Source organism: Zeugodacus cucurbitae, chromosome 4, assembly GCF_028554725.1.
Source record: "Zeugodacus cucurbitae isolate PBARC_wt_2022May chromosome 4, idZeuCucr1.2, whole genome shotgun sequence".
Taxonomy (NCBI): domain Eukaryota; kingdom Metazoa; phylum Arthropoda; class Insecta; order Diptera; family Tephritidae; genus Zeugodacus; species Zeugodacus cucurbitae.
Window position 1 is genome coordinate 74538517 of NC_071669.1, and position 26020 is coordinate 74564536.

Consider the following 26020-nt stretch of genomic DNA (forward strand, 5'->3'; position numbering starts at 1 on the left):
ACATGTGCGTCGGCACAGTTTTCATCGCCAACGCCAACACACAAGTCTCTCTTTACATGCTTGGCACACAGGTACGAGTATGTGTATGTACATACGTGCGGGAGTGAGGTGGCTCTACTTTGAAAATTTCAATACTATTGAATATTTAATTAAAACTGTTTAAGCAGTTGACACTGTTTATTATGCCAACAAAAACATATTTATTTACTTGCGTTGACATTTGCGCACAATTAATGCGAGTTAATTCAACTCCTAATGAAGTACTTCAACTTATTAAACTTCCCGACACTATTTAATAGCCTTAAAATAACTAAATAATGCTCATTGGTTGTGGAACCTTCTGAAAATCATTCAAGCATTAATTAACTCCCAGAGTTCATTTTATGATATTTGCGTCAGCACTTCACATCTCCAGACCATGTGTATAAAAACCACTTGCTTCGGAGTAAACCACTTCCAAGTCTACAATTTATACTGCAACGACGAAATATGAAATTGCAGAAATTTATCGTCGAACGTTTTGAACCATGTGTTCTTAATGGAATATACTGGCATACTGAGGGCATACTTAGTAACGACAGTTCGAAGCCTGCAAACACATTCCTCTATGAGTGATTTTCTTTTTCTTGATTGATGCTGTTACTTTACTGACTTTAGTATGTCTGCCTATATTCAATTAAGATAATAACAGTATTATAAATTTAAAAGAAGAAGAGAAGAACCATGAAATACAGGGAATTATATTAATTATACTGGATCGAATGCAACATTGTGTTCGCACAAAGTCCGATTTCACAATTTCTTAAATTTAGTTTGTTATAGATTTATCATAGATATTTAATTGTAAGACATTTAAAATCTTCAGTTCCTGTTGCATATTTGTTGCGATTACATTCAAGTACAATAACAATAACACTGCCGGCAAGTGTCACGTACGTGTGAGCGAGGCGGCTTCATGGTGTATTACTAGCAATTAGGCTTATTGTCTTTTATCTGCTTTTGTGTGCATTTGGCATGAAATGTTTAATTACGGAATTCTGCATTAACCAGCAATGACGATAATTGCCTTGATCATCAAGTAATTACCGCAATTGCAATTTAATGATCACCGCTGCACTCGCTGCATTACACATACACACTTTAGTGATTTCTATGTCATTAATATGTCTATAAATGTGCCCTACGGTATCACACGGCAAAATTAATATAATCAATATTATCCTATATTTGCATGTGCCACACATACACACACACACACATCCTGTGCATGTACAATTCTAACTATAATCATATGTGTTTTTGTATTTTTGAAGCGCATATGTGTTTAAATTAGGGGCCACATTAATTTGCCGATAAATTAGGCTTTAGTTACTAAACTGCAACTAGCCACTATTATATTGGCCAAATTCAATTAGTGCATGGCGTAAGGCAGCCGAGACGAAATTTGATTATTATTAATCTGCATATAAATGTGTGTGTGTGTGCATGTGAATGTGCCACAAATTACTTCCGCTCTTTAATTGAAATATCGAATATAATACTTAATTTCTTAATTTTACAACAGGTGTTTACTTATACATTCATATAAACCTTAATAACTGTTATAAATATGTTCTTTTCAGGGATGGTTTGTCGCATTCAGCCTTGAAGGAGTCGGACACAAAGCGGCTGGAGATCCTTCGCAACATCACCGATTTGCTGGGCCGCACTTTCTCGTCGCAGTTCGTGTTCCCAGTGCTCGGTCACGAGGATGGCACCACAAACTTTCGACACTTGGGCGAACTCTGGCGGCACTGGCTGCCATCGGAAGCATTGCATACGTTTGAGAAGGGTATGTGTTCCACAAGTCCATTTGTACAACATTTAAAGAGCTATCTATCGAAGAGCTTTGTGAGACTGTCAGTTATTGCCACCTTTATTTTATTTATCTGCCTGAAATTCGAGTACCAATAGCACCTTAGATACTAAAATGTTGCCACTTGCCATAGTTAAACGCAATGTATTCATTCAGTCAGCGATCGAAGGTGAAACATGTGATTTTAAGAGTCTTGTATAACAATAAAACAGTTGTCATTCCTATATTCAAAGTCACACATACGCCCTTACATACGTAGATGTATATATATATAGCTTACACCTTCGCCACGAAAGCTGGTGCCTTGTTGTAATCAGAGCGCATTTCGCTTCAGTAAATATTGATTTTCATGCTGTTACCTTTTACGCCGGCTGAATTAATAATGCGAATGCTGAGGAGATTGCGAGATGCGAGAGGCAAGAAGCGAAACATCATCACAAGAAATTCTGTTATTGTTATTCTCGGCAAGCCTAAATACCTTGAAAATCTATGCCAGTCAGCGCAATCACATCGCCTCACTTCGTGCATGAATGGCTGCGACAGCAGACGGTCGGTATGGCGTATACGTGATCGTTGCTATTGCCGACGGCTTTTGCGAAGCGGCAGATATTTTTGGCATGACAAAGAGGCAGCAGCGAAACCGAAGAGCTCACAAAGCATTCTTTGAAGATTATTTTCCGTTGTTTCCTTTTTTCTTGTCTCATAGTAACCGACTGTACTCGTTACTTTTGTAGTAACCAGTGCACGGTGCACAATTAGAAACAATTTCTGTTTAAGCATTGCACTAAGTCTGTTTCTCTTCCGTAGGTGGCTACTACTCCATTGAGCAGACGAAGAGTCGCCTGCGTATAATTGCGCTGAACACCAACTTCATGCGGCACGATCACAAAACCCCGCCCAGTCACCTGGCGGCCGTGCGACAGCGCACACCCATCGCAGGGGGCAGCGGCGGAGATTCCGAGTATAAGACCTACTACTACCATCACGGCTCCATACACCAACACCATGGACATTCGTCGAGCGATTGGATGTCTCATGGCGGCGGCTACGGTGGTTACAGTGGCGGCCATCATCGCGGCATGAACGCCATACCAGCCCTGAGTGTGGGTGATGGCGAGGGACGCGTCAGTGCGCTCTCCGAGTATGAGACTCAGGATGCAGAGAAACAATGGCTTTGGCTGGAGGACGAGCTCATCAAGTCGAAGAACAACAAAGAAACGGTGAGTTTGAGCTCATTCTTATTAAGAACCATAAGAAAAGAAAACTATAAGAAAAATTAGAGAAATTCAATAACAATGTACAAGAAGAGGGTGAAATTGATTTCTTTATTTAGTTTTTTTAATTAAAAAGGGAGATTAATGAGGTCGTGGAATTTATAATTTTTTATAAATAATATTTTAGTCTTAATTCTCATAATTACAAATACTGAATATTCCAGCCAATAATTGTGTTCCACGGTTATTGTAACAAAAAGCAACAACAACTAAATTGATTAAAAACTAGAACCAATCAAAGTCAAGTATAACCACTTTCGAACACTGCGAATATGTAGAAGGATAAGCCGACCGCGGCAAACTCCTCTCCGTATGACACAGCACACAGCGCTCTCATGGAGCAAATTATGACATTGACCATTAACGATCATTTGCATAACGGCATTATTACAAACCAAATTATGTACGAGTATTTGCAAACTTTTTACTTATTCGGCAAGGTCCATGGTCCAGCGACGGAGCAGAGGCGAAGCGCTGGCCGTCGAGTGCAAATAAAAATACAAATTATGCAAATGAGAGCACATTGAATACATTCAATCAAATATGCCGTAATTCGTGCGAACTTGTGCGTTGTGGTTCGCAAATAATTTCCCTTTTTAAATGTAATTGCTGCATTTAAAATGCGAATATTAATTACTATTTAATTAACCTTTGTAAATTTGCTTCGTAATTGAGTAAATAGTTTTTGCAGATTTTTATTGAATTAATAACGATAGTTTATTACGGTACTTTACACGACGCACATACATACATACATACGTACATACCGTTATGAGTGTTTATAAACTCTCTTATTTGAAAGTTTGTTTATTTAAATTATTGATATCTTTGTTGTTTTTGTCATGAGCATATAAGCATGGGGAGCACTGGAGAATTTCACTCTGCTATTAAAAAAGTCCAGCTGGTGCTGGGCAGTGTTGAGAGGCCCGCTGAACGATTGAGCACAATGTGTAGTTCATGATTCTTCGATACTTTTATGAGCACAGGTGAAAAAGTTAAGAAAAAAGTGTTCAAATTATGAAATATGTGAAATGGGAATAACAAAGTCGGCTGAGAACTGAAAATAGATTGTCGGTTTACCGAATATTTCCATCAATATGTTCTTTACATCGACGCTGACGTGATACGAGTACATGATAAATATATGTACATCTTCTATGAAGGTCCAGTGAAGCTCACATTTGAGAGTAAAATTTTAGTCACTTCAGAAGTGAGAAAAGAGAAAGGTAAACACAAAATTTTATAGTTTCTATTTTTTGTTTCATGTGCCCGTTGAAGTCTTTTTCCCAATCCACAGTATGTAAACTTCCATCTCTGCTCATTCCTTACATGCGCTGCAAAACGAACGTCGAACGGGAAAGCAAAGATCATTACACACAACATTCGATGCGGAAAAGTGTTGTTTGTTACCAGTTACTCGTGTCTGATACTTCTGGGCGTCACCACTTCCGTTATTTTCGTAATTCCTCTTGCCACTCGAGTTGTACTCGGCAAACACTTGTGTAATTGTTGTTTTCCTTGCGGTTTGTTTAACCATTTTCGCCAGCTTGATTTCACTTGCTAAGAAAAGTTTCAATTCGGAACTAACAAGCGAAAGTTTAATGAACGATTTCAAGTTTAAAACAAGTTTTCATTACCGCACCCCCATCACCACCGCCAACACACCCGCTATTGCTACCGCAGTGCCAGCCGAGAAAGCCTTCCGCTGCCTCCGCAATTGCCACTGCTGTTGTTGCAGTTTCCCACTTGTCTCGTTGCATTCCGCCGTTATCAAAAAACGCTCTGCTTTTTATCTTTATCAGTGTTGTATTATTTCGCCGATTGTTGACGGCGTCGTCGGTGGTCGCTGCTCCGCTTCACTTGTATTGTATTGTATTGTTTTTGATATCTGTCTGCTCCTTGCGTTCTATCTATATAATAAATCTCCGCGCTATTTTTTGCCGTGCATTCCCGCTTTTACCTCTAACTTTTCCATTCCAACTTCTTCCTTTCGTTTATTTCCATTTATTAATTTTGTTCTCCATTTTTGTTGGACAAGTTTTGTGAAGTCCGTGAACCATTTGTCTCTCGCCGCATCCTCGCCGATATTAAACACATTGTGTTGTACATAAAAGCTCCTCTTTCAAGTTTAAATAAAATCAAAATTAAATAGCAAATTCAGCTGAATTAAAAGAAACAAACTCGAATAAAAAATAAAAAAAGTGGCACCATCATTTATTGAACGCCATCAAAGAAGTCGGCAAGTTTAGCAGTAGTCAAGTGGTCCAACGGGTCAGCAGTTGAGGAAAGGGAGGTATTCATTAATCGATTTCGTAGAAAGCTATAATAAAGCAAAACCTTTTGAATATATACATACTTCACTAATTTCAATTACTTACATATTTGATGGATTAAATGGGAGAATTTTGTTGTAATCATGAATATGCGAGTGCTTTCAACTGCATTTCATTTTTCATTTGTTACCACTTAATTTCACAAATGTAGAAAAGTACCCAGACCAAATGGTTTATGAAAATATTTGCACACTATTTTACCTGCAAGCAAGTACCGTATCAAAGCAGCCAAGGCGCTCATTTTGGCTCTAAGGTTAAAGCCAGGTAGTCAACAGTAATACCACCTGTCTGCGCCGTGCGTAGATATTTGTTTGCTTCCTTGTAACTTCCTTGCCCAGCAAGACCTCGTTACTGTCTGCAATCTGATCGGAGTATCAAGTCTCCTGTAACCGAAGAAGATTCTGACTGCACTGCCTTAGCGGAACGCTGCCACCTACAACACAGTTTTACGTACCCCTTTATTGCCCCTTAAGTATACATAATAACACACGTGCATTGATGTTAGCGTAGGTGTGATCCCTTATGTGAGTAAAGTAGTGCAGCTGCACTGGATGTGCCCCTGCACCTTATTTGAGATAACAAACATGGCCTCAAAGTCATCGCGTTAATGTGTTCTGAAGTGCATGGCAACGACGAGGCCATGGCTGCGAAGCGAAAGTGACAGCAGAGAGAGACAAAGGGGGCGAGCATGAGTTGTATTCTGACGCTCCACTGTGCACATCTCCCATTGTGGGACATACTGGTATAAGAGGATGCATATATCCTGCCGCAGGACCTCACAATATTTACTTTCATCGGTTCTGCTTGACTGCGTCTCAGCCAAGGATAATAGCGTACGTTCGCACGCATACTCGTACTCAACTCTGTTTATGTATTCATTCAAGCAAAAATGTGTGTGTCCCTACCACAGGAAACTCGAGGGAACATTGGCGCATTAACCAAGACACAGGCGACAAGTGGGCGCCACTTTAAATCTGCAAGCATCAGCTCTTGCATCCCAACGTAAGCCAAATGTACATTTAATGAATACGTGAATGTGTATGTATGTATGGGTGTGGCATAGTTTCCCCAGTGGCTCCTCGTTACATCCATTGACTTGTATTCATTAGCCTTTGTCTAAGTGCACACTAACATACTCGTACATGTGGACATTCGTAATTTAGGTGCTTGCCGATACCGTCCGTTTATGCCTTGTTTAATTTTCTGGCTGCATAATTTCATTGTGTGCCTAATCGCCTATCTTCCACCGTCTCCGTCTCCCTCCTCTCTCTCTCACTATCTCTCTCTCTTATTGTACTCTGCGGCCATCTATCAAACTTTCTTAATGATGTCCCTCCTCACACATGCACACACTCTCAAGCGGAGCTTGCCGACACATGTAAAAATGCCACATTCAGCTCTCCATTAGACGCATCTCCTCTGCCTGGCTGGCTGGCTGGCTGATATCTTATAGCCGCAGTTCGACGAGCGTCAGCGCAATTTATATGACCCATAAACGATGCATTAATTGACTTTTGTTGGCCGGAATCATTTGCTTAGAGCAGGGATCAGCTATGCAAGGGTCGAGGTCAAATTAGTTCAAATCGAGAGCGTTTGTAAATCGCAAATTATTTGCTCAGCTGGAGGCTGATTTCGAAGCATTCCAAAGCGTACGCAGAGCGTGTGAACTTAATCATGCACAGTTACAAAGAGCAAATGTATCAGCTAATTTATTATTGAGTGTACAAAGAGAAATTTATCGTTATCGAGTGTACATTTTTGGAAAACATAATAAAAAAATATTTTTATCGAAACTCTTTATTTCAAATTAAAACAAGGGCCCAAAAATTCTTAGCTCCACTGAAGATAGTTTCTATTTTCGTAAACCGAACACCGTAGCATGTGAGACACTAGTCGTGAATTCGGCTGGACTTTTAATACTCGATTGCCTCAGTACGTTAGACACAACCGCAGTCTTGATTACCATTATTAATGCCATTTGATGTGTTGGAACCAAAATTTGCAACAATAGAAGAGTCTTCTCGCGTGTCAAGACTGAAGATTTTTCGCTTGAAGAAGAGGTCGCAAATGCCCATTGTTTGTGCCAAAACTTTATCTTTGGTAAAAAGTGCGAATCCAAGCAAAGGGACCAATTTGTATGTGATATGGTATGGGGTAAGAGCAATGAGAACCCTCTAGTCGGTATAGTGTGTATAAAGTGAAGCTGATCTACTCATAAATTTTCTCTGAGTTAAGTCACATTTAACTTTTACAATGACTTACAAATGAAATATATAACAGAACCATCCGAGATTATTCAGAGCCAAATGAATTTTGTAAATTCGAAATCTTATCAGTATTTATATAAGCATCCCGGAAATCGTAATTGATAACCTTTCTGAGCTCGGTGACAAAATCATTAATAATCCCACAAACAAACATGATAAGAAAGTAAGTTCACTTCTTGTCTCGCTCAAGTTCGCTTGCAATACTATGTAGCATCCAACTCAAAACCACCGCGGACTAGTGCTACTCCCAACCGAGCAACTTCTGCAAGCAATTCGATTTATTGCTGAGCATGTATGCAATCCCTTGCTCGTCGGTGCGCTGGAAAGCTGTTGGCACTTGGCACTTCTGCACTTCTACCCCTCCGAGCCGCAACAGCCTTGAGTTCAGCTGTTCAACTGTTTTACATCCGGTCAGGCTGAGTCAACAATTTCATCAGTCGAGCGCAAATTTACGAGTCAGCCATGCCGCATACGCACACTCGCACGCGTGCCTCGTATTGCCTCATATTGAAGAGTAGCAAATCCAATATTTATACATTAAAGCGCACGCACGAGTGTGCGTATGTGTTCAAGCGCCATCGACGGCGGAGTGAGTGAGCGCGCCACGTCCGCCCCTCTCCTACCCAAGCGAGCTGTGTGCTGTGAGTTGGCGAAAACGTTGGTGACCGGATTGATGTCGACCGATAGCTCTTCAAGGCTGCTGCGTCCGCTCGTTTCATGCTGCCGTTATGTTGTGCTTTTTTCTTTCGCCTTTCGCTCATACACGGACCGAGTTTGTTATGTGCTCGAGTGTGTGCGCAAACAAACTGTTATTGGATGGTGTTAGGTCAGCCAGTTCATCACGAAGTTCGTGTCGTGGCCAAAGTTTATTTTCAATTTTATTTTACAACTCAAAGCGTTGCTTTGGTCTGTCGCACTCTCCGCACATTCGCTCCGAAGCCCTGCATGCAGACGTTGGTACACTTAACCAGAACTCATTCCATGGTTGTGCTGTGTGCTATGTAACGGATTATGGCGCTCGAGAGCCTCGAATATAGCTTTTGCATTGCACTTTCACGAAGCGCTCAAGGTACTGGAAATTTTGAGTTGAATTCCTTTCTGCGCGCTGATCCTTCAAATTCTCCTCTGATTTGAATTTCTTAAATTCTAACACCAACGTCAACAATTCTTTGAGATATTTCAATCAAATAATCTAAAGCGTTTACGAAGAGTAATTCTTAGTATATTTTTTGTTTTTGCATTTCCGGCTGGTACCCAAGATCCCGGTCGCAAACCTATGAAGCCTCAACTACCAATACTTTTACTAGGATTCCTTCTTTAGTGAAGGAAGAGCCGCTGACTGTCTCTCGCTCATAATTAAAGCATTCCGAAAAACAGTCTTTGTTGTGGGCAAACATTTCAGAGTTGCGTTCATTGGGCCTTGAATCCGAGCTAAAGGAAGATCTACGCTGAAGTGCGAATAAATTAATTTAGAAGCCTCGACACGTTCACATCGCGTTAAAGCGGAAAACGGAATCGTACACTTAAAGCGCTGGATAGGCTCGAAAGGAACACAAAGTACCGAATAAACCCGCACTAAGAGAAGAATGAAATGTTTGTGTGTGCGGTGCGGTGTGGTGCTTGTAATAATCAACAGCCCAGAAGAGCAACTCAACACAAAAGAAGCAAGAGCAATTGTCGCTTTGTCTCCACCTCCATTCGCGGACACAAAATAGGCAAGCAACGAAAACGAGCGCGAGTAGAGTGCCGAGCGAAAGAAGTGGGCGAGCACGGGCTCATCGCCGTTAGGGCGCTGGCAATCATTGTAATTTCGCCGGGAAATTGTTTTCACTTATCACTTGATGTCTGTGTGTGTGTGTATGCGCGTCAACATTTACATCATTTCTGTTTTATGCCAACCAAATAACAACGAAAACAAAATCAAGTGGGCTTTTATGCGGGAGCGACGGCGGCAGCAGCAGCGGAAACGGTGCCAGCCAAAGGTGGCGCCTGAAGTGGCGGAAGAATATTTAGCCATTGAGTTGCGCCACGCTCGAACACCTCATTCGCTGTGCCTAATTCCGAATGCGAATGAATTGACTGTCGACGAAGGCAGGCGAAAACGGAGGCAGAAAACTCTCGCTTTTTATGCCTCCATTGCTACTTAAGAGCCTTAATGCGAATTGTAGACCAGCAAGAATTTTGGGGGCCTTGCAGAGGAAATGAAGACGAAACCTGATTTTATCACACAGCCACTGGAAACTGCGGAGGCCTCAAGCTGGCCTAAAGGAGGCCAAATGGAAAACAAAAACAAAAGCGATAAGAAATGAAAACATAAAACAAATGCCGCTTCAAATTTTAATGTTTTGCAAGCTAAACGCCCTCACTTCCCCGCACGACCGCATGGCTTGCTGGGCCCCCACTTGAGCGCACGTACCGCCGAAATCGTTTATCATAGCAGCATTTCAGGCGCATAAGCCAAGCCATCCTAAGCATATGCGCGCGCGCGTGTGTGTGTGTGTGTGTTTACAAATACATTTATATAACAATTTAATATTAGACGAGCTGATGCCGTTGATTTGGTCGTTTGTCTTTGCCAAGGTACAAACATTGTTTGTGAACAGAAACGCGTACAGCAGCGTGCAAAACAATTGTACTCAGAAGGTTTATCTGAACTCAAGGTGTTCTGAGTTCATTAGACCTTCATCTTTTGATAAACATTTCAGTGGAGGAAATATGTATGCGAAAACCAAATTTGGGTCACCAGTCAGACCAGACATAGACGATCCGAGCGTGCTACAGTATTGCTCGTGAGTGTTCAGATTCAAATATGTATTTGGTAGAACTATATTTGGTTGGCGGTCGCCTGCCTTTGCGGTGCGCTCTCGGTGTAGCCGTTTGGCATTGATGGTGATTTTCGTTTATGGGCTTGTTTTAATTTTGTTCGCAATTGAAAGCACTTCCCGGATGACTTAACGTAAGATTAATTATGCTGACTGCGTTGATTTTCACCCAAATGCCCAGCGTACGCCTCTCGCTCGAGCCAAACAACGTTGGCCCTGTTTACACTTCCTGGTTGTGAGAAAGATTGAGCGCTATTTCTTAAAAAGCAGATTATTTATGTTGTTTTTTAAGGGCTATTTAGTATATATTAAAATTGGCATAACGATATGACTTGTACGTACCGCATACAAATGTTTTCGAATAGTTCTTAATCATTGCCAGTCGGTGATTTTGAGTTTCTATTGCTATTCAGTTCTGGAAAGTGAGGGCTTTGAGCGCTCCGTGAGTGCAACAATTCTTCACCAAAATGCAGAAACATGGTCCTCGGGTAGCTGTGCTCGTGCGATGACGCTGTGCGTTGACGTGAATGCCGCACAGAGACATTAGTAGTTGAAGTTGCATGATTTCGCTTTCTCACGAACCGAGGAAATACAGCAATATTTATGTTAAAATGATGACATTCCGCGCGCATCTGTGGGCTTACTACATGACTAACTGAACACACACATAACATTCACAGTCAACTCTGTGTGTGTGTGTAAGTGAGATTGACGAGGCGAAGGGAGCCGTTGGGAGGGAAAACATTTCTGACAAGCTGGCTTCTAGCGAAACCACAATGTAAGTCATATTACGAAATATATCAGCTGCTATGAGCTCTAATGTTCGACAGCGCTGACATCCACACACACATGAACAAACGAGTGCAGCATAAAGCGGCAGTGAATTGTGGCAAACTGCCGCATCAACTACATTTCACAATAACCTACATAGAAACACTTGAAGTGTGACGCGAAAGACTCTGCTGAGCAAACTATGTCATCTCACGCATACATACCGTGTACAGTTAACATAGGAAAGTGACTATGAAGTACTGCAAAAAATTAAATAAACATATTGTCGCCAAGCAACACACGTCTGCCAACGCGAATGGTGGCGGTACGTGCAACGAATGCTCATGCAACAACAGCGAGCACACATGTGTGCACTTACATAACGGAGCATGTTTGTCGCAGCTGCCACTTTTGTGGCAAAGCACAAGCGATATTTTTTATAACTGTATCAACCGCATGTATTTAAGACACTGGTCTGCAGACACCCATGCGGAGCTTCGATTTACTTCCGACTGTAAGACCACACCCAATTCCAATGGGCGCCATACAATTTGCATCCATTTTCGTTTATGCCACAAGTGCACAATTTATGCTGTACTCCTTAAGTGGAAGTGTAAGCTTCTAAAATTATAATTCATGAAATTTTCTTCCATAGTGTCGCTTCCAAATTCATCAATAATCAGCTTGTTGACCTCGGTGGAACACCACTCAGATATACATTTCTCAATGCTGTCATTAGCATCGTGTAGGTGAGATGATGACTAAAATTCATCATTCAAAAAAATGCGTTTAGATCAATTTTTGTTTGTTAGAAAATATTTTTAAAGTTCGAGAAACAAATTAAAATAAAATCTTTCACTCCCTAAAGTGGGAGTCTTGGTATAATCCGTGCCTCAGGTTCATAATATTTATCCATAAATTCATACACATGAACATAATGCACACGAGTATTCACGTATGTAAGTGCAAATATTAGTTGTCAATGGTCGAGCGTCAATACGTAAAACAAAGCGAATCAAAATGTACTGTTAGCCTGTGGCGCTACCTTCATTTGCAAAGTAATATTCTCATACATAGATGGCGCAATACGCACATCATGCTCGCCCACAAAGCACACATACACACACACAATTGCAGACACAAAAGAGTAGCACTACAACAATGTGTGAAGCAAGGCAAAATGAAAAGAAAAACAATGTTCAGGAATCCATTACAGCCTTAATAAACACTAATGCAACCCGGTGTGGAAATACGACGATAATGGGAAACATAAAATCGATGCAGTAGCATTACATAAATTCAAACACATAACAAATATTGAACAATAAGAAATGGGAAATGCGAAATGGGAAAAGGCAAAGTAAATGACCAGTTGGATCTACATTTCTATGCTGCAAAGCTAAGGCATATATCCCTGTATGTCCGCAGTGAGCCGTTAGACATGTGTAAGTGTTGGCAATTTTCATATTCCAAAGTCCTTGGATTTAATATCTCTGAAATAAACAGCATAACAATCAATGGGTCTCCATTGCAAAACGCCGAGAAGGCGAACTAATTTGTTCATTCTGTCCTCGTTTGTAAAAAGCAGATAATTATTGGTTGAAAGCTCGAATGGAATGCAGCAAAGCACAAAAGTTAAGACTAAAATTCCAGAAGGTGAAAGGGAAATAGCGATGATTCACTTGAACTTTAATAAAATTTAGCAAAAGAAATTCACAAATGAGAAAGTTGTGTAGGGAAGACTTACGAATAAAGCGGGAGTTGAAAAACTAAGCAAAGAAACACTACCAGGATTCCACTTTTGACAAAAGCTTTATTGCTTAAAATACTTTGGGTGGTCCATTTAGAGGAAAAACAGAAAACTTAGGCAAATAATTTAATTTTAAAATCGAAAACTAGGAAGTAATGGATGCCTTTAAATTTGATACAAGCGTCCCTTTGTTTTGCTAGATTTCTGGAAAACTAAAACTCTTTCTAAACTGTGTTATCTATCTTAAGGCAAAATTTAACTTTTGGTTGGTATTGTTGAATATTTTCCTCATTATTAAAAAAGAGTTCGAGCTCTAATGCTATCCGGCTGCGAGACTCGCACCCCTGGATTATGTAGACGCCCTATAAACCTCGGTTTCATTTAGAATCGCAAATTTCAAACTTCGAAGTTTTCCTAATTTTCTGTTTGAATTTCCATGGCTTGATCTTAATTTCAATGCCTAATTTATACACCCTTTCAGGCCGACACACCCTAACACCCTAATTAAGAGGGCAAAAGAACATGATTTATCTTCTTAATCGCTGCACGATTTTTCACTGCCCTTGATAAACTCTGAGAGGTTCATTAACTCTGAATAAGTTGGCTGAAATGCGCGACCCTTTAATCCCGTAGTTTGAAGGCTCCTTTAATGTAAATTTTTGCGCATTCATTTAGGCTTTTGAGGCATTAGTTGACTTGTCAAAACACAATTATTTCGCAAAGCAACGGAACATTCATTGCAAAGGGAAGGAAGACAAGAAGAATCCCAAGAAATCTGTTGAAGCTCAAATCGCATTTGGAAAAAATAACGGAAAGCCAGTTACTTGCTCATCTTTCGCCGAGTTGATCTTTTGTGCTGTGCGTTCCGCATTTGTTTATTCGTCAGCAACCACTTAAAAATTACGGCAAAGCGACAAAACCAACAAAAATCCAAACAAAGGGGCATAGGACATACTCGTTCATACAAATAACAAATACGAAATGCAGAACAAGGCGAACAAGCCGAACAGATGGGAAAAAGTATTTAAATTGTTTGAAAAACTTTTCTTCTGCAAAAGTCCGAGCCCAAGTTAGCATTGAAAAGTAATGCAATGCTAATTTAAGACCGAAGACTGTAGACAAAGGCTGCACGTAAGAGGTCGTGCAATCACGCAGGCGAACAACAGGCACACGCAGACCCACACACACTTACTCGTGTGTCTGTCCGTGCGCAGAGCAAGCGGCAAAATTAGACTAGCAGACGGACGGACAGCAGCTTGTTAACAATTTCTTTCTATTACCGTGCGCTAGATGGCGTGCGTGCGTGTGTGTGTGAGTGTTGCACGTTGTGTTGCAAGCTGCTCACCCCACCGCTCCGGTCACGCCATCTCGGCTGCTGCTTCCCTCAATGTTGTTGTTGTTGTAGGCGCTGTTGTATTTGCTTTGTAGTCTGACGCTGTTCATGCGCTTAACCCGCTTTGGTATTTTAATTAAATTCCGGCTGCCTAAGTGATGAGTTAGGTGCACTAAAGACAGACACCACACCAACAAAGCTTCGCAAAAACAAAGGCAAATGAAAAACGCCAGCAGCTGGCAAGCAGGCAGACGAACGGACAGACGGGCAGGCGGCGAGCACAGCGGGGCGGCAACTATTGCAACATTGAAGTGCGACAGATAAGCAGATGGACCGTTGGATGGCCGGACTCCGATTGGATGGCGCTGGAGTAGCTGAGGGTCTGGGTATGTGTGCGTGTGTGTTGGAGCTCAAACTGAGATGTGTCTCTCAGGGCGAAAGGAGGGCGAGTCGCAGATTTCAAGTGGAAGCTTGCTTGTTATTGTTGCTCCTTCATTTGAATCGGAATGACAGAATGTGCCACATTGTTGTTACTGCTACATTGCATACAAATTAGCAATGCAAAGGAGGTCAGCAAGAAGCAAGAAAAGGAACCAAGACGCGAAGCGCAAACGTAAACGTAAACACAAGTGCCATCAAATTAGACGCTCGGCGACGGAGTTTAAAGCTTAAGCTTTCTGTGGATCACACTCGAAAACGAATGTCAACCTCACACCCACCACCTCACCACCTGCATATTAAACATAATTTCATCCCGCCTCTCTATTTTACTTGCCCTTCAATGCTCGTGCTCCTAAACAAACCGCATCGGCCAGTTAATCACATTTAATGATGTGAGTCTGTTTGATCCCTTCACCGCCTACAAATACAAAAATGAAAACAAAAACAAATTATTTAATTAAAGCCGTAAAAGGCGAGTGAGTGCAGAAAGCAAAATTTTAAGTTTTTTGTTGTAAATTTAGTAGTCGGCATAAAATCACTCTAAACAGTGTATACCACCGAGGGAAATAGTCAAAACGCGGAGCTTCTACACCAGCACATTGGTAACGGTAATAAAGAGTAACACGATCCCTTGACGAAAAAAGGAAAGATTATCCACTGCCTAACCGTTCCAGTGAAATATGAAGTCTGTAAGGGTCTAATTAGTACGGAAGAGCGCAGATTTAGAGAAAAAACATGTTGATGCTCCAAAAGCACTGTGGCTGCGAATGAAACTAAGCATGTTTCATTTTCAGCCAGATTTCCTTCAAAGGGTAGAACAAATACTGCAATTGTACGAGTATCAGGATGTCACCGAATTGGGCTACGTCCAAATTGATTATATTCTTCATATGTCCTCTGCTCAGTGTTAATAACCAAAAACATAATAATGTACTAACGGGAATTCGATAAATTAAAATCCATTTTCATAATCAGGACTCAGTCATAAATGCTCGCTTGTGATTCCGATACTTGATCGATAAATTCCTGCTCTCATGTCAATTTGCTTGGCACATCCTTCACACTGCACGGACGTTCTTTGGTCCCTGCAGGGAAAAGTTAAAGGACAGGTGTAATGTCCCGTCAACTTCGTGCAACAATAGAAACACACTAAATCGTGTCTGAATTTGTTTGTGAACAACATGCCGTTGCACATGCACCGCCGCAACCTCAGCTATCACACAGTCGGACAAGTGCCATGGAGGTCACTTGTTAATAACATAATCTACTTTAAGTGCGCTGCATTACAGAATGTATACAAGGTAAGAGGTGCGGGCCGAGTTGGTCTCGGGGCTTGCGGTTGAAGCCACACTCACGCACACCCACATCCACAGAGGCGGCATTCGAAGATGCACCGGTGGGCACTAACCTTTGGCCAGGTGGGCAATTGGCCAAAACAAATAATGAATGTCCAGCTGGAAGTTTTGCTGCAACAATTTGGGTTTATCTTTGGCCTGCATGGCGGTGGGCGTCGGAGCGGACTTTATTTATTTGGCACGCCAGGCGAAATGAAACCAAATCTATTTGTCCCGGCACCTTTGTTTATACATTTTTACCATTTACGAGTATTTGTTGCTGGTTTCGCAATGTTTGCGATTCTGCATGCATGTTGCACATGTTTTAAGCCACTTTAATACCTCGTAAGCCGCAAGAGTGGCAAATACAATTGTGAGTGGGCGTATACCACACCATGGCAACAATACGCAACAACAACAAAACGAATGCTCAGATGGTACATAATATATACTGCATATGTCCAACTTTTTCAAATATAAGGGCTAGACACATTGCTTTCTGCAAGAGAATTTTCTATCGATATTTTTGATTATTACCGAAGGCCCAGAAATTAACAGTTCATACGATTTCATGCAGCTGCCTAATTCTCTCCATTCGCTTTCACACATCTCTTTCTCTTCGACGCTCTTTTTTGGAGAATAATTTATGTGTATTGATTTCCTCAGCTTTGTGAAATTACATTTCGATTCCGGCAAGTTTAATTTAATTCTTTAGAAGAAAAAAAATTTAATAAAAAACCATGTTATCAAAAGCCGGACGTATGAATGAATATTGTACTGAAAGTAAAGCCCGTTCTTTTTCATATACTGGTTTCTATTTTACAAATTTGATATATTGTTTTCTAAAAATTACTTTTTCAAGCCGGTGGCACTCAGGAAGCTGATTTTTATAGTTCAGACTTAGCTCATGTAAGCATAAATTCCGTCACAAAGGCCTTTTGTAACGGCATTATTAAATCACTAATTTTTGAGTACTCCATATTATAGTGAGAGTTTCAGGCATATGATCAATTCAGAGCAATGGAATAAAGCTATAAAAAATGACAACAAGGGCCATTAATGCATAAAAAATCCTCTAAAATGTTGCATTAACCCAGGAAGCATATATTTTCCCTAAATATTTGCACAGGATTTCAATAATTTCTATTCGATATTTAATTTCAATTCTCACATTTCAAATATGCTTTGACGAACCTGTTCTTAACCAGCTAAAATCTTGTAAAAGCCAGAACACATTCTCCAATTATCCGCATTAAAAAGAACTAAAACTTCCCAGGAAGGCAATACCACCCATTCTTTACACAGGAATGTAAGTAAAGCTTAAGAGAAAAGCTGCAACCACACAAAGGAAGCAAAAGGTCAAATAGTTACAGGCGAAGGAAGCTAATCTTATATGAAGAACGAATTTGTATATAGGAATTATATGAGTTCACATAAAGCACAAAAGCTGCCGGGTATGTTGGCAATAGTTAAATTTGACTAGAACTTTTTTCAAACTGCAGCCAAGTGTGGCTGTGATTAAGAGCAATTTCTCCAACGGTCAGACACACACATTTTGGCCAACCCCTCTCCGCGCGCTCGGTGCGCCTTTGGAAAAATAGCATAAGTTGATTTGCAGTTTATGTTTATCTCATTTAAATAATTTACTCGCTTTTCCCATTTCGGCGGTTGACTTAATTCTAGTGTGGCGAGACAAGCCACATTTACACACACTCGCACATACTGACGCAGCGCCGAGAAGAATAAGGCCACTGTCTGCTAAAAAAACTGCACAAAAAGGTGTTTATATATGGGAGTAACGGTATTTATATAAATGGATGCAACAAAGGTAAAGAGGCTTTCGAGAAAAGTTCGCAGTTCAGACAAACGTTGGCGAATGGCGAATGTGGAACGAAATGGGATCAAATTTACATAAATAGATTAAAGAGTCCCCATAGTAAGTACGTATATAAGCGAGGGGTCCAAAGTGTGCGCACATAAATAAATAAAGGATAAAGGGAATGCTGTCCACAGGGGAACGCGAGTAATGGGTTTAGTAAAACAAGTGGCGTCGTGGTTGAGCACAAACTAGCTTAATAAGCTTACCGAGGACAACAATTTAAGTCAACACACACACAGCTACTTATTTATTGCGACTTGGGCAAGCTCAGAAAGCGCATAAAATAAGAATCTATGCATGTGGCTGGGCATCAAGTGGGTAGCTTTGTTGTAGAGTCACTAATACTAAAGCACCGTTTGTAAAATCCATTCGATTACTGTAAATTTTCTTTAAATAGTTTTACCTTTTTAATAAAAGAAGAGAAGAAAGGTTACTCATTTTCGAGAAGGTATTGAAGTGCTCATTTACAATTCACTTTGCAAAAATTATATAAATGTGTAAAAACACTTCAGAAAATCATTACCTCACAGCCATGAGGCATTTCAATTGGCAATTTCGGATATAAATTTCACCCTCCAGATGTAGCATCGTGTATATGTATATATATGTATATTCCCCATACTTTTTCCGAATGGCGCCTAAAAATTAGTGGCCTCAGAAGATATAAAATTTTGCCAAAGACCACGCCTCCAAATTATATGATGATTATAAATTATCGGATGGAAGCAGCAGCAGAATTATCCAGTTGACACCAGTACGAGGGAGTAAATTGTTACCTAATTAAAGCGATAATCCCTTGCTATTTCATTATAGCAACATATTCATACCAGTTATTTGTTCGATTCGCCTCACTCAAAATCGGCAATTAAATACAACTTTTCATTAATAAAGAGGTTCGGTATAGAAGTCAAAAGGTGATTAAATGTGTAAAACATCCCTTAAAAATCGCAATTAAGGCGTATTTAATTTAGTATAGTGTCGGCCACAAACCCCTCATTCTCTCAATTATACGAAACGTGAGCATTTTTGAACATTTTGTATTTTTCAGTTCAGTTAGCCGCTCAAAGGCAAGTGTTTTCTCTGCTCGTCATGCCCGGTTAACGCTGTGGTAAATTATTCCTACAAGGCCAAGTGCCATTTATGCGCCTGCTGCTGCCACTTAAGGCTACACTCGGCTGATTTTGTAGTTTTCATTGTTCTAAAGCGAGAATACTTAAAGCAGAACATTGAACGCCTGCCTTCTACTTAATTCGACTACAATTCTGCAGTCGTTTGTGTGCAAATTAATAGTTTAACTTCTGAGTCGGCCTCAACCGCAACGGGCCAGGGCTGAAAAGAGCGACAGGGCACACAACTGCGGCGTAATGCTGGGTATGTGTGCATGTATATGGACTCTAACAGAGATCTGTTTGCATGTGTACTTACATACTTAAACAACTCCGTAGCTTTCTTTGTCTTTGGTCTGTGGCTCATTGCCAGTGCTGATTTAATCTTAAATACACTCGTGCATGTTCTCGTACATCTATTTATATTTAAACAAGTTGACTCGCTCGCCTGCCTGCAACGGTAGTTGGCTGGCATGCGGTGGCAGATTTGTATGTTCTTTTAAACTGTTGATGTTTAATTTTGAAATTAAAATGTTTCAGCGCGTGACACGAAGCTTAGCCTGTTAATTAGGTCTATTTAGGCTTTGTCATACACGACCGGCAAAGTGTTTGCATTCAGGCTGAACGAGCATTATATGTGGTATTTGCTTATATAATATATTGAGGGAGCTCTAAATGGGTATTAAGTTGTACTTATGTTACAGGTAGCAGTAATACCTTAAACGTATTTGATGGCCCGCATCAGTGTGTACCACCTATTTGCTTCGAGGTTTAAATTAAAGTAGTTGGGTATTTAGTTCTAATGAGATTTAATTGAAATCATCAAACACAAGACTTCTTATAAAACGAGACCATCTAAGCGAAAATGCATCATACGAGCATATAATAAGAAGAAGCATTGAAGAAGAAATATTGGCTGTCTTTAATAAATTACATATTGAGTTCGTGTACAGCGCTTTAATCCTTAGAATTTGTCCCACGGATACAATAATTTGTATATTTTTTTGGAAACATCAAAGCGTGGTCGGAACTTCGGAAAGCTCTAACTTGTTCAAAGAATAATTTTCTATTTAATTTAATTTTCTATTTAAAGAAGAAACTAATAAGCTCTGTTTCAACAGCTGTTTATAAATGATGTCACATTCTGTCTTTCCAGGCCTACATTGTCGGACATATTCCGCCCGGCTCGGACGAACGCCACATCGGTTTGCAGCAAAATGGCCGCACCACATTCACCGAAACAAACAACAAACGCTACCTGGAGTTGGTGCGAAAATATTCATCAATCATTCAGGGACAGTTCTTCGGTCACCTGCATTCGGATTCCTTCCGCATCATTTATGACGACAATGGTGAGTTACATATATTACAAGCAGAAACCTCTATATATCACATAGCATTTTTCTATTTATTAAGTAAATTCGCATTTAATGCAGTTGGAGAAAATAGTCACAAGTGTGATAGTAAAAGCAGATAACTAAATTTGAAGTCTTTCATGACTACAATGAGTCGTGTTTCGAGCGACAACAAATAAGGATGTGCAAATGCAAATTGATGGAACATGTGCCCAACAAAATTACAATGCCATCAATTATTTGCCATAAATTAGATCCATGCAAAAGCAATATTGAAAGAGAACGCAGAGTTCATTAAGAAAGGCATGTTCGCCTCTCCATCAACCTCGCAATTATACGAGCATTAACTTCTATGGATACGCCATTATTGTTGCCTTGCTCAAAGAGCCAATTCGAACCGAACCAATTGCACAGATGTGTGCACACAATTGCATTTCGGCATTTCGATTGTTATTTGGCTTCCGAACCGAATTTCGCCATTAAATTAACATAACTGCAACAAGCGCATTCCGATTTAAAATGTTAACGCAGACACAAGACAAGACAAGTCGGGTAATTGTTGCTGCAGAAGAATTTTCTTCATTTCATAGGATAGTGCACTATATCAATGTGGAATAGAATTTGGTCAAAGTCATTAAGAATATTTTTTGGTAATATGATTATTTCCATTGAACGAGACTACTGCTGATGCAGAACATTCAATTTGATAAAAAAAAGCTAGATTTTATGATTATATAAAAAAATTCAAGCATTTTTGTTGTCACAATGCATTTGCCAGTTCCAATTAAGAACAAATTCAAAACAAATGGAACCCGTACATAAGGGAAAAACAATGGGAAAAATGTCCTCCCCAAGAGAGCATTTAAAGTAATACTTAATTCTTCAATTTATGATGAAGTTTCTTCAATAGCAGAAATGAAGCTGATTGGAGGAAGTTTCCATATCAAATATTCATTGAATGTGAAGTAAGGTTATGATATAAAGATGATTCGTTTATTTAGCATTGCTTAAAAATTTAATTTAATTCAATTAATTCATAAATGCTTTCCAATGAGCAGGGGAAATGTGTGTGTCGCCTACAAATGGTCCACTCATATGACCACATTTGCACTCACTGGTCTCGCAGTTGATGGGTTCCTTGACCCCTACACAAAATGAACGTCCATTAATTAATACTTTTTGTTCGGCTTCTGAATAAAGGCAGGAAAAGTCATTGAATTCTGCAAGTCATAAGATTATGTGTGTGTATGTATTTCTGGGCATTTGAATAGTAAACTCGAATTGACCATGTCGTCTAAATGGGCGTCCGTATCGCCTGTCAATACAATATTGCATAGAAATTCATATAATTTCATGTTTTGCTGGTCCATTCTTCCTTCTTCTGCTATCTGGCGTATGCATTTGCCTTCGTTCTTGCGTTGGCATTTCCTCAATCAATTATCGAAAATCATGCGCACAACTACAACACATAAATAGTTGTAAACTTCGGTTTGCCGCAAATATTCAAACATTACAGCATTTCCACAAATGACATACACAGCATTTATGTTAATTAAACTGGTTATTAAAGTAACATTGACATGTGTTTGTTTAGGTTCACACACACACCTACACACACATATTTGTATATTTATGTATAATACAAGCATGAATAAATATTTATTATTGAATATTATTACAGTTATTTAAATAACAATTTCATATGTAGAAGTTCACGTAAGTGAGGAAAGTTTCTGACTGCCATTCACTTGGGAGTGGCCAGGAACGATTCTTTTACATGTGGCTCAAGCAGCTCACAACTTCCGGTCTTAGACCAAGTATCCTCTGGGTAGCCAACAGACATCCGTCTGGAAGCGAGCTAAAGTGAGAAGGCGAATCCCGCTTATGCGGTTGTGCGTAGGGCTTGGGACCCACCACATAAAAACGAATAACCAGTGAATAAGAAACACAGGCCTCGGATGAGAAACCCCCCTTTTGATGACGACCACGGCAAACGTATAAAGGACTATGATTTAAGGGCATGCACCTGGAATGTCCGGACCCTTAATTGGGAAGGTGCCTCTGCCCAGCTGGTTGATGTCCTCGTAAGAGTAAAGGCTGACATCACCGCAATCCAAGAAATGCGATGGACGGGACAAGGACGGAAGAAGGTGGGTCCTTGTGACATCTACTACAGCGGCCATATAAAGGAGCGCAAATTCGGTGTGGGATTCGTGGTGGGAGAGAGACTCCGTCGTCGAGTCCTGGCATTCACTCCGGTGGATGAACGTCTAGCCACAATCCGCATCAAAGCGAGGTTCTTCAACATATCGCTGATTTGCGCCCACGCCCCGACGGAAGAGAAGGACGATGTGACCAAAGATACCTTCTATGAGCGCCTAGAACGTACCTATGAGCGCTGCCCCCGCCACGATGTCAAAATCGTGCTTGGCGATTTCAACGCTAGGGTGGGTAAAGAAGGTGTCTTTGGCACAACAGTCGGAAAATTCAGCCTCCATGACGAAACATCACCAAACGGTCTGAGGCTGATCGACTTCGCCGGGGCCCGAAATATGGTCATCTGTAGCACTAGATTCCAGCATAAGAAAATCCATCAAGCTACTTGGCTGTCCCCGGATCGAATCACTCGCAACCAGATCGATCATGTTGTGATAGATGGACGACATGTCTCCAGTGTTTTTGATGTGCGTACGCTTCGTGGTCCCAACATCGACTCGGACCACTATCTTGTAGCAGCTAAGATACGCACCCGCCTCTGTGTAGAAAAGCGCACACGTCAACAAACACAAGGAAGGTTCGACATCGAGAAGCTGCAATCACAACCGACAGCCGAACGATTTTCTACTCGACTTGCACTCCTGCTCTCTGAGAGCACTCATCAGCATCTCGGTATAAGGGAGCTGTGGGACGGCATATCAAACTCCTTACGTACAGCTGCAACCGAAACCATTGGTTTTCGGAAAAGTCAAAAAAACAGCTGGTATGATGAGGATTGTCGTCTCGCAGTGGAGAGAAAACAGACTGCCTACCTCGCAATGTTGCGATCGACCGCAACACGAGCGGGATGGGAAAGATACCGAGAGCTGAAGAGGGAAGCGAGACGCATTTGCAGAAAAAGAAAGAAAGAGGCAGAAATGCGTGAGTATGAAGAGCTTGACAAGCTGGCCGACAGGGGTAATGCTCGAAAATTTTACGAAAAGATCCGGCGACTAACTGAAGGTTTCAAGACCGGAGCACACTCCTGTAGGACCCCCAGCGGTGATCTAGTGGTTGATGACCAGAGTATACTGTGTTTGTGGAGGGAACACTTCTCCAGCCTGCTGAATGGCAGTGAAAGTACAACACCAGGAGATGGCGAACCCGATTCCCCAATCGACGACGATGGAACAGATGTTCCATTGCCCGACCGTGAAGAAATTAGAATAGCAATTACCCGCTTGAAGAACAACAAGGCGGCGGGGGCCGATGGATTGCCGGCCGAGCTATTCAAATACGGCGGCGAAGAGCTGATAAGGTGCATGCATCAGCTTCTTTGCGAAATATGGTCGGAAGAAAGCATGCCCGACGATTGGAATCTCAGTGTACTCTGCCCAATCCACAAAAAGGGAGACCCCACAATCTGCGCCAACTATCGTGGGATAAGCCTCCTTAACATCGCTTATAAGGTTCTATCGAGCGTACTGTGTGAAAGACTAAAGCCCACCGTCAACAAACTGATTGGACCTTATCAGTGTGGCTTTAGACCTGGAAAATCAACAACTGACCAGATATTCACCATGCGCCAAATCTTGGAGAAGACCCGTGAAAAAAGGATCGACACACACCATCTATTTGTCGACTTTAAAGCTGCTTTCGACAGCACGAAAAGGAGCTGCCTTTATGCCGCGATGTCTGAATTTGGTATCCCCGCAAAACTAATACGGCTGTGTAAGTTGACGTTGAGCAACACCAAAAGCTCCGTCAGGATCGGGAAGGACCTCTCCGAGCCGTTCGATACCAAACGAGGTTTCAGACAAGGTGACTCACTATCGTGCGACTTCTTCAATCTATTGCTGGAAAAAATAATACGAGCTGCAGAACTAAATAGAGAGGGTACAATCTTCTACAAGAGTGTACAGCTCCTGGCGTACGCCGATGATATTGATATCATCGGAAACAACACCCGCGCCGTTAGTTCTGCTTTTTCCCGCCTGGATAAGGAAGCGAAGCGAATGGGTCTGGTGGTGAACGAGGACAAGACGAAATATCTCCTGTCATCAAACAAACAGTCAGCGCATTCGCGTCTTGGCTCCCACGTCACTGTTGACAGTCATAACTTTGAAGTTGTAGATAATTTCGTATACCTAGGAACCAACATTAACACCGATAATAATGTCAGCCTTGAAATCCAACGCAGAATCACTCTTGCCAACAGGTGCTACTATGGACTGAGTAGGCAATTGAAAAGTAAAGTCCTCTCTCGACGAACAAAAACTAAACTCTACAAGTCCCTCATCATTCCCGTCCTACTTTATGGTGCAGAAGCGTGGACGGTGTCAACATCCGATGAGACGGCACTAGGAGTTTTCGAGAGAAAGGTTTTGCGGAAGATTTACGGTCCCTTAAACATTGGCAACGGCGAATACCGCAGAAGATGGAATGATGAGCTGTATGTGTTGTTCGACGACATAGACATAGTCCAGCGAATAAAAAGACAGCGGCTACGCTGGCTGGGTCATGTTGTTCGAATGGATGAAAGTGCCCCAGCTCTGAAAGTTTTCGATGCAGTACCCGCTGGTGGAAGCCGAGGAAGAGGGAGACCTCCACTCCGGTGGAAGGACCAGGTGGAGAAGGACCTGTCTTCACTTGGTATTACCAATTGGCGCCAAACCGCCAAAAGCAGAGATGCGTGGCGCACTGTTGTGGACTCGGCTATAACCGCGTAAGCGGTTTCTACGCCAGTTAAGAAGAAGAAGATAGTTGAAGGTCTGTAGTGGTCTTCAAACTGTTCCTAATTTCTTGGCTTTTGACATGAGGTACCTTTCGAACCAGAGCAAAGTACAAAATTAAGCCACAGTGGAGTATAGTGTTCTCAAATATGAACGTTTTGGGAGCAGACTGCGAGCTTATCTGAAGGCAATACAAACTATATTGGCCAACAAAAGAGTAAGAAATAAAAACTATCAACATTTGCTGCTTTACAAATACAAAATAATAAAGTTAAAAAGGGATATTCGAATTAAATTTACACCTTAAATCATAAATCATAAATCATAATAATTTCAATTGCAATCACACTTGAGGAGACCGTAACTCTCAAAGCAATGCTATACACGAAATGTATATATTTATTTATAAATGAGAAGATGTACATATGTAGGTATAAGTCAGTGCTGCTGGCCCAGAAACCCACAAAGACTTGGTGGCAAATTTGGTTTGTCACATTTGCTGGCGCTTACAAGGCTCATGATGGATGACCAATAGTAAACAAGGAGGCAACCAGAACAGACTACCAGCAATA

At 41.1% G+C, this 26020-nt stretch overlaps 1 protein-coding gene across 1 annotated transcript in view; it reads left to right on the top strand.

Moving 5' to 3' along the window:
- LOC105212950 (uncharacterized) overlaps positions 1–26020 on the top strand; it is a 125825-nt gene that overhangs the window by 92722 nt on the left and 7083 nt on the right. The window contains exons 5-7 of the mRNA XM_011185354.3: positions 1623–1831; positions 2663–3075; positions 20322–20517. Of these exons, the coding sequence (XP_011183656.2) occupies positions 1623–1831; positions 2663–3075; positions 20322–20517 (818 nt within the window). The remainder of the gene's footprint in view (positions 1–1622; positions 1832–2662; positions 3076–20321; positions 20518–26020) is intronic.